Source organism: Pipistrellus hanaki (genome assembly GCF_964339955.1).
Source record: "Pipistrellus hanaki genome assembly, chromosome: 14".
NCBI lineage: Eukaryota > Metazoa > Chordata > Mammalia > Chiroptera > Vespertilionidae > Pipistrellus > Pipistrellus hanaki.
The window spans coordinates 11,064,785-11,079,425 of NC_140516.1; the positions used below are offsets into that span (position 1 = coordinate 11,064,785).

Here is a 14,641-nt window from a genome sequence, read left to right on the forward strand (position 1 = left end):
GGAGGCCTGGAGGCAAGGGGTGTCCTGTTTCACATTTCCTCCCCAAGCAGAGCTGCCACTCAGGGTGTTTGCCTACTGGTTGTGCCATTTCTAACCAAACTCGTAGACAGTAGAAGCCAGCAGGGGCTGGAGCAGTTCCTCTCTCTAATCCCGTGGCTCTGTGATGCACATGTCTGCAGCTTTCTGAAATCACAGTCCCAGAGACTAACGGCCCAGGCAGAGCGGCCAGGGTGAGGTGCAGGACGCCAAACCCTGGATTAATGAGGAATGCTGAGGCCCCTGGCTGTCGCAGCCCCTCCCTCTGCGCACTGTATTTTCAGAAGAAATATACACTGCAGCTCAGAGAACAGGGTGTAAATCTTTCCTCCCGCCAAGCAACGCAGAACAGAAATCTATAGAGGCAAATCCTTGATGTCCAAAGATGTGGACTTTTTAAAAATCCAATTTGCCAGGTTCCACCTTACTGCCTTGCACCAGTCCCTGCCGAGGCTTACTTAAAGGGACACGGGAGACAGATGCTTGCAGCTGGCCTTGCAATCCTCAAGTAGGACGGGTCTATCTCCTCCTCAATCCCCAGGGAAGCATTTTCTCTGCATAGAACAGGGGTGGGGCACATCCAGCCCACGGGGCCGTGTAAGGCCCACGACATCATTTGGTCTGGCCCTGCCAAGGCACTAGAGATGAGTTCATTAAATGCTTGACTAAATATAGCAGGCTAATTTTTAAGTTGATCATTTTGTAAGGCTCATGTTATAAATACCCAAATGGCCCTTGGCAGAAAAGAGGTTCTCCACCTCTGACGAAGAGGAAATGCAGAAAGCTACCTTCTCAGAGCCAGAACCTTATCTTGGAGTAGGAAACCGAGGCCCAGAGACAGGGTAGGCATGAGACCGCGAAGTATGGCTGGGCACTGGTGAGGCTTGAAGACAGGCTTGTACCCAGTACTCTAGTCCCCACCCAAGCTGTCCAAGAGCAGGACAGAGGCATGGCCCTGCAGGGAGAGCGCTGAACCAGGGCTGGCCTCGGGGATTCCAGCCGTCTTCCTCCCCAAGAAACTGAAGCCCCTGGCTGGGCAGCTAGCTACCAGAGAATGCCGTGCGCGCAGGCTCTGCAGAGACACTGCAGCACGGCTGGGTGGGCATCGCCACGCACATGTGAACAGCAGAAAGCCCTGCAGATTCAGCTTCCCTGTGAAGGCTGAATCCTATAAACAAGATTACCACCCCCATTAGACCTTCTCTAAGAAGAAAGTGACCTCTCCAGTTGATGTGGCACAAGGCTTTTTTCATGCTTCTGCAAGGGTACAGCCCTGACAACAAAGCAGGCAGCATCCAAGCCTGTGCCCACAGCGCCCCCTCGTGGGAGTCCGTGTGGCTTATCAGACCTCTTTATTCCTCCAAAGGGAAAGTATAGCCCTACCCTTCTAGTCCCCACAACTGCCTCTCCTGGAATGTCTTCCCCTCGATCCCCCTAGCTCATGTTTCTCAAACTTCAGCCCACATCGGAATCGCCTGGAGAACTCGTTAACATGCAGGCTGCTGGGCCCCACCCTCGGTTTCTGATTAGTTCTGATTAGAAATGCAGGTTCTCAGGTGGGCCTGAGAACCTGCATTTCTAAACGTTCCCAGTTGCTGGTGCTGCCCGCCTGTTCAGGACCCCTTTGGGAGAAGCACTGCCCTACTAATCTCTCTGCAACCATCAAGGCTCAGTACAAGCTCCTTAGAAGTTCCACGAGTGTCCAGAGATGTGTCACAGAATGTCCAAATTCTGTCATTTTGACCAAGTGCCTTAACCTCTTTGAGCCTCAATCTCTGTCTATAAAATGGGGAGAAGAGCCCTTTGCTTGTTTCATTCAGTAGATAAGCATCTGCCTGCAGACTGAAGAAGCCTGATTTGATTCCAGTCAAGGATTCATGCCTGGGTTGCAGGTTTGATCCTCAGTAGGGGGTGTGCAGGAGATAACCATGAATGATTCTCTCTCATCATGGATGTTTCTTTTTTTTTTTTTTACTTTTTTTTAAATTATATTATTATCTGTGTACATATTTTAACATTGCCCCCCCATACATACCTTCCCTCCCCAGAGTTTTGTGTCCATTGGTTGTACTTATATGCATGTATACAAGTCCTTTGGTTGATCTATTATCTCCCCCAGATCTCCCTACCCTACCTGCTGTAATTTGACAGTCTGCTTGTTGCTTTACTGTCTCTATAACTATCTTTTGGTTCATCAGTTTATAATGTTCTTTATTATCCATAAATGAGTGAGGTCATGTGGTGTTTCTCTTTCATTGACTGGCTTATTTCACTCAGCATCATCATGGATGTTCCTATCTCTCTCTCCCTCTCCCTTCCTCTCTGAAATCAATAAAAAAATATATTTAAAAAATAAATACAGATTTTTTTTAAATCCTATATAATAAAAGCCTAATATGCAAATCGACCAAATGGCAGAACAACTGGTAGAACAATCAGTGCTATGATGTGCACTGACCACCAGGGGGCAGATGCTCAATGCAGGTGCTGCCCCCAACCCGCAGGCTCCAGGCTGGCCAAGGTAGGTGCCAGTGGGGGTCCCCTCAATCACCCTGCCAGTCGCCCCACAGATCAGCCCTGATAGCCTGCCAGGCCTAGGGACTCTACCCATGCACAAGTTTCGTGCCTCGGGCATTTAGTAAATAAATAAGGATAATAGTAGCTTCCTCATAGAGTAGTTAAAAAAGGTAAATAAGCCAAAACCGGTTTGGCTCAGTGGTGGAGCGTCGGTCTGCGGACTGAAGGGTCCCAGGTTCGATTCCGGTCAAGGGCATGTACATTGGTTGCGGGCACATCCCCGGTGGGGGGTGTGCAGGAGGCAGCTGGCTGATGTTTCTCTCTCATCGACGTTTCTAGCTCTCTATCTCTCTCCCTTCCTCTCTGTAAAAAAAGTCAATAAAATATATATATATATTTTTTTTTAAAAAAAAAAAAAGGTAAATAAGATAGTTTGCATAATTGGCTTACTATGTACTTGGCACCTAGAAAACTATTCTGCTGTCATCGCTATTTTATTAGCAGAAGTAATAGTACTATCACTGGTTATGTGCCAGCTTCTTGTGGCCAGAGACCAGGTCTCCTACTTAAAGACACACAATTCTCATAGGCAGAAGGGACTTCAGACTTTTCAGTTCAGTTTCCGTAGCCTAGCTGATCAGCATCCCAATCTGGAAGTTGTTCAGCCTCAGATGCTTGGGCTCCTGGGACCAGGGGCCTTGGGCATTTGTATTTTGAACAAGCCTCTACATGCCAGGCTTGGGAATCACTTCTCTAGCCCTTGTATCTCACCTAGACAGGGAAATGGAGGCCCAGAAAAGGAAGTCCCCTGCCATTCCGTGACCCCAACTGGCTGGAAGAGGGGTGGGGATCAGAAAGTAGATCTCTAGATGCCAGTCTAGCCTTTTCCCAAGCTAACTGCATGGATGCCATCTCAGCTACCCCTAACCTCCTGCGCAAATCCCCTCTCCTGCATACATGGTGAGCAGTCCAACAGCTCAAATATCTCCCATGCCGAGGAATGCCACATGTGCCAAGGACACTCAATCCATTGCTGAGCATCTAATTCTCCAACAGGTTCCTTCAACCACGTTATTGGAGAGAAATCCTTGGCATACAGGTCCTCCCTGACCACTTCTCTGATGAACTCTCCTGTCTCATTTCCCACCAGAACCTCGCTTGTACCCTAACGCCCAACCTGACCATAGACAGTTTGTTGTTCTGGGGGTCTCACTGCTGCAATATCTGGCCTGCAGGCGTTTAAGGGTGAGTGGACGTGCAAGGTCAAATGAAAGTGTGGGAGTCTGCTGGCTCCCTACTCACACTGGAGCTCTAGAACTGGGGAAAGCCTCTGCTTTGTCAGCACAAACGAGTCCAAGTGGGATGCCTCTGTACTCCGGCAGCCAAGCTGAAGTCTATTTTTGAAATGGAATTTCTCTCCTACCAGAGATGCATTGTACAAGCTGCTGGAAGCCACCTGTCACCGCAGGGCCTCCGGCTCACTGATAAGAAAATGCCTACCTGCGCTGTGCTCCCACCCTCCCCAATCTGGTCCCCTCTTCCCTCAGCAGAACGACTGGTATTGCCTCACACCATAGCTGCCTGCTCTTCCCAGCCCCGTGTTCCTTCCCACCTTTCATGGTGCCACGTGGGACCCCTGCTCCTGTGTCCAGATCAGATCCCGTGTCTTACCCCACTTGTTCTCTCAGAAGCCAGCCAATACCCAGCCCCCCTGCACTGATGCTCTCGCCTCTGGATCCCTATGACACAATTTAGGAATTACGCACTGTCTGGTGCTTCCTGTAAGGAGCAGAAGCCAGGCCTTAAGACTGATTCAAGTTGCTAAAACCACTGTGAGCTTTGAGGGAAGGGACTGCCTCTTCATCCATCTCCCAGGACAGGGACTAGCACATAGCTCAGTAATAAATGGGGAATTCATACGGCCATCTAACAACTTGTTCAATGATCCCCTGGCAACAGACACCTTGCTGAGCACATAGTAGGCATATAAATCATGAGTCTTATATACTATTGTATGTCCTGCCGAAAACAGCTACTCAATATTTGAGTGAATGAATAAATGCTCAACCAAGACTCTGGAGTCATACAATTGCGGTCCAATCTCAGCTCCATCACTAAATTGGTGGGACTCAAAACCCTCTCCAACATGGTGTGGTGGTTATTGTGCAGATTAAAGGAGGTAATTTATAGTTAACAGCAGCTGCCTTGACTCCAAGAGTATGTTGTATTTAAGATGTTGCTTTTCCCAAGCCAAGTGTGGCTCTCAGGAGGATGGGCCCTGCCAGGGGACAATGCTGCAACCTCACAGGACTGGTTGCTGCTGTTGTCACCCAGTTATCCTGTTCCCAGCGACACCACACACATATCCTCCAGGCTGCCCCTGAAGCCCAACTCCTCCACCTCCACCCCCTCCTCCACCCTTCTATCACAACTTTGCTTGGAGGCAGGGCTTGGTTGCAGGAAGCCACAGATTTTTGGAAAACAGAATCTTCCTTAACCATGATAAGATTATGGTCATTAATCTAAGAGTTCTGGGACATCACAGAGAAGTTTTAACATGAAAACGCCCGAGTTGTGGAAAGATCCTTCTCTGCATAAAGACTAGAGAGAGAACAGGAATGCGGAGGGTGGCCAGGGAACTGGTTACTCAGGAGAGCTGTGTGCTGGTGCAGAATGGTGTGGGTTTTACACTTTAGGAGCTCAAGTTGTAAGGAATTCATGGGGAGTTGGATTCAGGACAGCAGGAGATGCAAGGAGAGCTATCAAGGGGCAGGGGAAGAGGGGGGAAGATGGTGCTTTTAAGGAGAGCCAAAAATATTATAATCAGCTTTCAAGGAAGAGTTGAGCGTTTAAAGTTGCCTGATAATCTGGCACGTGGAGCTACAAAAGGAATCCAGGGGTATAGTTCTAAAGCAAGCTATAAAGCACCCCACTTTTCACTGGACTCCAGCCTTCTTCAGAACCACCTCTAGCTTCTCTTCCCGCCATCCTAAGGACTCCTGCTACCTCTCCCCAAGCCTCAGACCACCACCTGTCCGCCCCACCACCACCAACCACCACACTCTAGTAGCAGGTTTAAGGGGAAGAGATGTGCTCTCCCTATTAGTAAAAGCAACCTTGCATTTTCGTGGAGGCTTTCATTTTTTTAAATTTATTTTATTAAATTATCATCCATATCTTACCATTGCCCCCTCTCCTCCCATAAATGCCCTCCCTTTTACGGAGGCTTTCAAAGCCTGTTGACAGTTTGATTACTGTGGGGGCCGAGGAAGTCCTGCATCTCCAAGAACCCTGAAGTTCAGTAACACAATTGCCCACAATTTAAAATGAATTTCTGCAAGTCCCTGCTTCCAGTCACACTTGCTTAGCAGGTTTCAAAGATGTATTATTGCGCATCAAAACCACCTCTTGAGTCAGGTCCAATTTAATACCCTTGGGAGGCCCAATTTAAACCCAATCAGGGGACCAAGTGACTTGCCCCCTCATCTGGACAAGGTGGGAGCATGCAGAGGGAACACAAGGCCCCCAGGAGACAATGGTGCAAACCAGCTGCAATAGTGGCCATGTGAACCGAACACCTGTCCTGAGGCTTGTAGCCTACCTGTAAACCCTTCCAACTGCCCCAGGTAGGCAGGGCCAGCGGATACTTTCAGGTATTTCGTGGATAGGAATCTGGATCTTTATGTAAAATCTGTCAAAATGCTCTGCATGTTCAAAAAAGCTTACAGATCAGGACAGCCTATTTGTGTCTTTCACAACATCCAGCCCAGCCAGTTAATCACTGTTCCCTTCTCCAAAGAGGCTATGGCTACTAACTACTCTCCCTGAGAACATCCCAACAAAGCTCTACAGCCCTGGCTAGTGTGGGTCAGTGGTTAGAGTGCTCATGCACCAAAGGGTTTCTCTTCTGATCCCCAGGGTCCTAATCCAGGTGCATGCTGGAGGTAACCAATCAATGGGTCTCTTACACCGTTTCTGCCTTCCCTCCCAGCCTAAAAACCAATGAAAAAATAGCCTTGGATGGATTAACAAAAATCCCCCACTCATAATAAACCACTCACTTATCCCATAAGCATGAACCTGCAACACACAGGTAACTATTTTGATAGATCCTAGTCAGGATCAATAAAAATGTGACCTAATAATTTTAATTTTCATTGAGGTCAGCAAATCTTTTTAGTAACAAGAACTAAGCAGGATTCTAGAAACAAAAAGGAATTAGATTTTAGGTGGTTCTTTCAGAAACACCAACCGCACTGATGGCAAATAGTAAAATGAGCACTACGCACTGGCCCTGCATGCTCCCATGCTGCCCATCCTCTAACTCAGTGTTTCCCAAACTTTTGACGTATGTGTACCCCTTCTCTAATTTTCGTAACGCTGAGTACCCCTCGTACTCATGAGAACGTAGAATTAGGCGCAGCTAAGCACGGTGCAGTGCATATCCCCACCAAACTCTTCCCGTACTCCTGGGGGTATGCGTACCGCACTTTGGGAAACACTGCTCTGATGTCTCCGTGCTGTTAAACAGAAGGATAAGCACCACCCCATCATACCAAGTTTTCAGCAAATTAGATTAATGGAACTTGTGAACTTGGTCTGCAAACTTAAGCCTGCTAAACAAAAGACTAGTTATACTCCCAGTCAACATCAAACACCCAGACACATAAAAGTTTATAGTTTATTAGTTCTCTCGCAAAAAAATCTGCACAACCATCACAGATAGTCACCGAAGAATCTTTACTCCTTCTGTAAATCAAAGAAAATAAAACTTAGTTAGCAACTGAACTGTATGGAATTTTAAAAATTCAAGTTCAAAGTCATCAACAAACTCCAAAATTAATGACATTCATGCAGAACAGTTATTAGTAACCTAGAATCACGTTAGGTTTGTATGAACACAACACAACATAAGCATCAAGAAATAAAACATCGGGAGGGCAGGTGAAGGCATACGCAGGGTGGGAGATGGGGAGGTGGAGGAAGGTACTACTATTTGTAATGCTTCAAACAATAAAAAAAATTTTTTTAAATAAAACATTAAAGTTAGAAAACAATGAGTTAAATATTTCTAAATTTTAAAAACAAAGCCATGTCACTATTAGTATTTAAAACACAACTCTTGAGCACATTTATAAATCTACTTCTACATCTATTTTGCATGCTCTACTTTTAAATTACTGTGTCAGTAAATGAAGTCTAGTGCTCTAAATGAAAAGCTTGAATCATATATACCTGTTGTTCAATCTCCAGCTCACTGAATCAGTGGCAAGGAAAGAAGGAAAAGGGAAGGGGGGAAGAGATATTCATTAATAGTCCCTTTTTAAACTAGAAAATAATCTGCATGCAATCAGATACCTTGAAGACGATTATTTTGCTCTTTGCAGAATGTATACAGAACACTCCTTAGACACACTCACTGATTTTATTACTCCCAATTTTTGAGAATCCCTTGCCTGATTACTCAGGCTCTTATGCAAACAAGGTGGCATAATGACTTCACAATGAAGAGATCAGTATAACGGTAATCCCAACCCAGGCTGCCACTGCCTTCTTATAGATGGAAGCAAGCATACCCAAGCCTCAGGCCTTCTGCACTGCCCAGCAACATTGCGCTGGGCACAATCGACAGACTTGGTGATCATCCCAGTCTAAAGTCTAATTGAACCATAAAAGGAGAGCTCTAAAGGATCAAGCAAGTGTTTTAAAACTTGCCTCAGCTCAATACTTAAAAAGCCACCATTCACAGCAAAAGTAGTGCAAATTAGTATTAAGAGGCAGAATTTAGCTAAGCTAAAAATGCTTCAACTGTTCTTCGAACATGAGAATATTTATTCCTTAATTTATAATAACTCATTGCACTCAAAAGGTAAAAAGCAAATACCAATTCCAATACTTAAACAAAAACTAAAATAATAGGAACACTAATATGCCTTTTTTTTTTTTTTTTTTAAGTCAAAAAAATGTATGTGCTTGCTCGCTCGCCCTCTTGGGGTAACTCAGTTGACTGAGCATCATCCGGATACACCAAGGTTGGGAGTTAGATCCCTGGTCAGGACACATACAAGAAGCAACTATTGAATGCAAAGATAAATGGGTCAATAAATCAATGTTTTCTTCTCTCTCCCCTTCACCAATAAGTAAAAAGAAAATGCACGTGCTCATTTATGCATTCATTTTCCAGGTGGCTTTTCAGAGCAGTGCTAGTGAAATGATTGAAGTACAACTTGAAGTAGGAACAGTGATGGCTCGGGTCCCCACAGGCGGCCCCTGTGTACCTGTCACCACTGAGCACTAACACGAGACTCAGGCTAAATGAAGAAAAAAGAATGTTAATCATCCTTCAGATCTAGATCAGAAGACAAATATATTGACTGATTCTTTTTTGCAAGTTCCAGAAATTCTGTCAGCCGGTAAAAGAGTGGCTCTAAGTGGCAAGTAGCTCCTCTGGCAGTTTGTCAATGTTAGCCATGGCACTGGGAAATCAGTGATGGGAGTTCTGTGCAGGCAGAACCCATTTAATGCCTGGTCTGGGGGGAGAGAAGGGGAAGTCATAGCACACAGGGCAGTGACCACCCATTTCAGAATCCTACTACTTCCAGCCCAGGCTCAGCCATGTTACAACTGGTTTACACTGCTCAAATATGCAAAATGTTTTTAAAATTGGGTGCAGGAACATTCTGACTAAGTATGTGTGGGGAAAGCATATTCATTAAAGGTTTTAACGTGAATATGCAATTATATTGAGAAATTTTTAATTAAAAAAATATATACGCCCAGCTGGCATGACTCAATGGTTGAACACTGGCCTATAAACCAGGTCATGATTCAATTTCTGGTCAAGGCACATGCACCAGTTGCAGGCTCAATTCCCACTGTGGGGCATGCAAGAGATAACTGATCAATGACTCTTTCATCATTGATGCTTCTGTCTCTCTCTACCTCTCCCTTCCTCTCTGAAATCTAAAAAATATTTTTTTAAATATCTATCAGCTCTGGCCAGGTAGCTCAGTTGGCTAGTGTTGTCCTGATACACCAAGGTTTTGGGTTTGATTCCTGGTCAGGGCACATACAAGAATAACCAACGAATGCATAAAAAAGTGGAACAACAAATCAATGTTTCTTTCTCTTTTCCCCCCATTCCTCTGTCGAAAATTCAATAAATATAGAATTTACATCAGATGAAAAGTTGGGAGTAAAAAACAATGGCATGATAAAAGGCAGCTTTGAGTGGATGATCCCAGGACAGAGGCTTTGCCAACTTTCCTGGGCCAGTTTATTACCAGAGCTGCCGAGGATGGATCAGTCTCCAAAGTCCCCAAGGAAAAAACTGCATAAGTGGAGAGGACACTTCCCAAGCCTTGTGTTAAGTGAAGCCATTTCCTGAGTATGTAACTTTCAGACACACAGCTTTCCAAGTGAAGTTAAAGGGAGCCTACTAAGTAGGATATCCACCTTCCTCCACTTCATACCGTTAACATGCATTTTCGAATTCCCAAAATAAGCGTGATTAAAACCTTTCCTCCTTTGTTCACAGTACACTATCTTAAAGCATAGCAATCTATAATAATAAAAGCGTAATATGCTAATTAGACCGGATGTCCTTCCGAACCAGGGCTGTGAAGAAAGCCAAGGTCCTGAGAGCCAGAGGAAGCCCAGTGCTGGCAGCCAGGGTACGGAAGGACTACTCCTGCACGAATTTCGTGCCTCTAGTGGTGTTATAATAAACCATACTGTGAAACTCTGTTGTTCAAAAGCCAACATGCAAAGCATCAAAGCAAACTCAGTGAAGGTGATGCATCCCACACCGTGCTCAGAATCTCTGTACCTGCCAGACACTTCATTTCTGATGAACAAGAAATCCAAGATGGAAAAGGCAAAAAAAAAGTTCACAAAACACACTTGATTATTTGTTAACTTAACAACCCAACACCTTAATTCAACTGTTTAGAATTAGCTAGGCAAAGCTGGTAAAAAGCTGCTCATCATTAAAATCACTTAAGTCTTGGCTAACTGGAGAGGTAATTCAGATTTCAGCTGCCTCTCCAGCATGCCAGGAAAATGAGGGCCACATTGATTCAACTGCCTCTTAAACCCAGTTGTACATGTTAAAGTAAGTTCAGTCTCAGAAAACTAGATCTGCATCCTGGTGAGCCTGTGCCAATTAGTAAAATGAGAACTCAGGATTGGGCTTGAAAGGTGCCCACCAGGGTGCTCACTGAACCGATGTGGCCCCCGGGGGGTGCTAATCTGTGAGCTGTGGCGAAGCTACTGTGGGAGAAGCTACTCTACTGACGTGGTGTTAAGATACTACATTATATAGCTCCTCAAAACACATTACCTTCTGCAATCCCGAAGAAGTGGGAGGGAAGAAACATTAAGAAAAGTTATTAAAGAAAAAAAAAACCTTTTCCTAGAAACTAAAGACCTGCAGTTGACACCTCTGTATTTTCCTTGATGCACCATACCTTTTTGCCAGCACCAACATTGGCCTTAGCAGTCCCCCTGACTTTCTTCATCCTGTTCTTGCGTTCCTTTCTCTGTTTTCTTGAGGTCTTCTTCTTCTCATATAGGCCATGCTGAAGGAAAAAGGAACGTATATAGATTATTTGCAAAACATCATTACCCGCTAATCTAATAGGAAAACCACCAAGCTGGAGCTCAAGAAATGTAGCTTCCCAAATCAAACTTTTCAAGTGCATTTAATACTTCAACAGAAAGGGTCTGAAATTAAGAAACAATGAGTACAAATAACACAGGAAACAAATGTCCACTCAACACTCCCTGCAAGTTAAGTTTGGGGGATTCGGCTATTATTGTCCAGCCTTGAACCTACAGCTAACAAAACTGCACCCGCCCCCCCCCCCCCCCCCCCCCCCCGCCACACACACACTTGCCTTCTCTTCAGTCTCTTCCTTTTCATCTCCAGATTTATCATTCCCATATGACAAAGGAGCCTTTTCCATGAGTTCCACCCACCCTCCATGGAGACTGCTATAATCTACTCCTCTTCACTCTGCTCACTTTTGCACTTACTGTTCCTGCTGCCTAAAACGCTGCTTCCATATCTTTATAAGGATCTCAGCTTCAGTGTCACCTCAACACCTCCCAGCACCCAGTAGATAGAGTGCAACATCTACCAGACCACAATAATTTCCCTCACAGCTCTTCTCTAAGAACATTTATCTAATAACAAGGAGGAAAAGGGCTTAAGAGGATAGCCAAAAAAAAATAACAATCCAGCCCTAGCCAGTTTGGCTCAGTGAATAGTGTTGGCCTGCGGACCAAAGGGTTCCAAGTTCTATTCGTCAAGGGCATGTACCTGGGCTGCAGGCTCCTCCCCTGCCCAGGCCCTGATCCTGGTGCTGGTGTGTGCAGGACGCAACCAATCCGTGTTTCTCTCACACTGATATTTTGCTGTATTTCCCTCTCATTTCCACTCTCTAAAAATCAGTGGGAAAATATCCTCAGGTGAGGATTTAAAAAAAAAAAAAAAAAAAGCACTGATCCCCTTGCTAGTTTAGTTTACTACCCAAATACTACTCTGGCTCCTGGCTACCTATGGGAGTTAAGTCCAAACTCAACATTTGGTACAAAGGATCTCACTCTATTTGGTAACAACCTATCTTTCCAAACTCACCCCCACTTCCAGTTCCTATCTCCAAGGAAAGTACTCTACCTGCCCTTCTAGACCCAGCTCAAAAGCTATCCCTTGCAATGCTGCAGACTCTACCTCTGAACCCCATGCTCTCCCTGTTCCATTTCAAACCTTCTCTTAACCCCCATATTTTCCGGCGTATAAGACGACTTTTGAAACGAAAAAGTCAACCGAAAATCGGGGGCAAAAGACCAAAATTGCACAAAAATTACCTGCAGATCTTGACGGCAGTCTTTTCTTTGAAGTGGGGGATAGTTTTATACAGTGAATATAGGCCTAAACCTGTTTTAACTGTAAAATTAGGGGGTCGTCTTATACGCAGGAAAATACGGTAGGTCTGAATGTTGTCCCTCCCCCGACTGCCTGCTCTTGCTTATTTCGCTGTACCCACAATACAATGCTACTGAAAAAGGTCTTCAGCAGCTCTAACAAAATGAAGATACCTACTCGTGCAAGTCTGTGTTTGGGTTCATTTTTCTTTGCGTAATCCAAGGAATCATAAATCATGCCAAAGCCAGTGGTCTTGCCACCACCGAAGTGGGTTCTGAATCCAAACACAAAGATGACATCAGGTGTGGTCTTATACATTTTGGCTAGTTTTTCCCGAATTTCTGTCTTGGGTACTGTTGCCTTCCCAGGGTGAAGGACATCGATGACCTAAAAGGAAACGTCAAGTTTAGTATTTATTATAATGTAACACGTCTTTGAAAATGGAGAACAATTAACCAAACCTTAATGTGCCCCTTCCGTACCATTTGCTTCCGCTGAAGTAGTCTGTTGGTCATGAACTTCCTGGTCCGGATGGTTACCGTGTCGTTCTGAAAATATTAACACTAGTTAATAAAACTACTCAACCTTTTCTTGGCCTTGTGGTGATTTCCCAAGATCTAGAACTGTGCTGTCCAAATTAGTAGGCACTCACCATGTGTGGACAGTTAAATAACATTGAAAATGCAATTCCGGGGAGGAGGAGAAGCGCAATGGTAAAATATGTACACAGATAATTTAATTTTAAAAATTTAAAAATAAATAAAATAAAATGCAATTCCTCAGCCGCAGGAGCCACAGTTCAAGTGTTCAAGAGCCACAGAAACTCCGTAACAGGAAAGCTTCAGTACAAAGAAAAAAGGCCGAAATTCCCATCTCCTCCTAACCCACTTCCCATGGTGCGCCTAGCTCACAGGACCCAAACACACAAGCAAAGTACCAAGGAAAGGCAGCCAGCAGGTGCATGTGAACCTGCATTCCTCCCCTGTGGTTTGGGAACCACCTGGAGCATGGTATCAACCTCTGCATTACAGATACTGTGGTCCAGGAATTCCTCCTTGTGGGGGCTGTCCTAAGCATTCTACTAGGTTTCGGTGGCAACCTTGGCCTCTAATCACCAGGTGCCCAGAGCATCCCCACGTCCCAGTTGTAACCAAAAACGCTTCCAGATTTTGTCCCCTCTGAGGCAAAAGTCACCCTCAGTTGAGAGCATTCTCTGGAGGATAACTCATCCAGTGCTCCAGTCACCAGCATCCTGCACCAGCCTGACACACGCTGCACTGCCTGCTGCCAACTACCCTTCTTCAGTGACCAACTCCACGGCCCATAAAGCCGGGTTCCCTTCTGAATGGCCCAAGGGCTCTCTTAACTACCCAAGGGGTGTGGACATTTAGCATGTTTACACACAGTAATAATCTTTACCAAGATGATGGGGAAGGGGGATGCTTTCGCATTACGTCTGGTTGCTAGATTTCCACGTGTTTGAAAAACTACACCAAAGTTCACTTCCACAGTTTCTAGTTATGAAAGTCAAGGGCCAGGGGGAAAAGGCTCGTAAAGTGGAATGAACTTAAAAAAACAACAACAAAAAAACTGGTGCCGACCCTTTCGAATGATGGCCCTAACTAGTCACAACTTGAGGATGCTGCATCTCTTCCCAGGCAGCAGTATCCCCAACGCGTACAGGACCCCAGCAGCTGACAATCTTCTGGCTCACACATGACAGCGGTCTCATCCGCCCCAAGCCGCCTATCCCACATTGCGACTATTGCCCCCAATCCTGAGCTTTACGAAGCCAACAAAGCAGCAGCCGCCGCTCCCTCCTTCCTTCCCCAGGCCCTCGACTCTGACGCCCGGCGTGTCCGGATCGGCAGCGCAGCCTGGAAACCCCGCCGGCGGCTCCGGGGCCCTCGGCAACAGGCCTCGGTCCGACCCGCCAGGGAAGAGCAGCCGGGCTCCGGGCGGCCGTAGCGCAGCCGCGGGGAGCGGGGGGACGAAGGATGGCTCAGATATGCAGCGGATGGCTGCGTGAGTACGGGAGACTCACCATGATGAAGGTTTAGCTTCCAGCAGCCAGGGAGGAAAAGAGAGCCGCTCTTCCTTAGCCAATCATATCAACGCGTACGGAAAGACCCCGGCGGCGCCGGCGTGGGGGCGTGGCCA

At 45.8% G+C, this 14,641-nt stretch overlaps 1 protein-coding gene and 1 long non-coding RNA gene across 8 annotated transcripts in view; one reads left to right on the plus strand and one right to left on the minus strand.

Annotated features, from left to right (window-relative positions):
* Nucleotides 1–8,503, plus strand: part of LOC311632555 — a 508,232-nt gene extending 499,729 nt beyond the window's left edge. Inside the window, exon 2 of the long non-coding RNA XR_014796802.1 lies at nt 8,114–8,503. This is a non-coding gene — a long non-coding RNA (uncharacterized lncRNA). The remainder of the gene's footprint in view (nt 1–8,113) is intronic.
* RPS24 (ribosomal protein S24) lies at nt 4,024–14,641 on the minus strand. Of its 7 annotated transcripts, XM_084904206.1 has the most exons (7): nt 14,526–14,641; nt 12,964–13,029; nt 12,659–12,868; nt 11,022–11,132; nt 10,382–10,399; nt 7,789–7,810; nt 7,217–7,302 (listed from the first exon to the last, which is right to left on the minus strand). In XM_084904206.1, the coding sequence occupies exons 1-5, from the start codon at nt 14,526–14,528 to the stop codon at nt 10,394–10,396; spliced, it is 396 nt and encodes a 131-aa protein (XP_084760332.1). In that variant the 5' UTR covers nt 14,529–14,641; the 3' UTR covers nt 7,217–7,302; nt 7,789–7,810; nt 10,382–10,393. The 7 variants fall into 7 exon arrangements, with proteins under 7 accessions (XP_084760335.1, XP_084760332.1, XP_084760334.1 ...); XM_084904208.1 differs by lacking the exon at nt 10,382–10,399; XM_084904207.1 differs by lacking the exon at nt 7,789–7,810 and having other exon boundaries at nt 7,217–7,324.

Excerpts from the sequence above, each read along its gene's own strand:
- RPS24 (XM_084904203.1), bottom strand. Across the intron at positions 12,869-12,963 it reads TACTTCAGCGGAAGCAAATG|GTCATCGATGTCCTTCACCC; the intron begins GTACGGAAGGGG and ends GTTTCCTTTTAG. Across the intron at positions 11,133-12,658 it reads CCAAACACAGACTTGCACGA|CATGGCCTATATGAGAAGAA; the intron begins GTAGGTATCTTC and ends TTTTTCCTTCAG.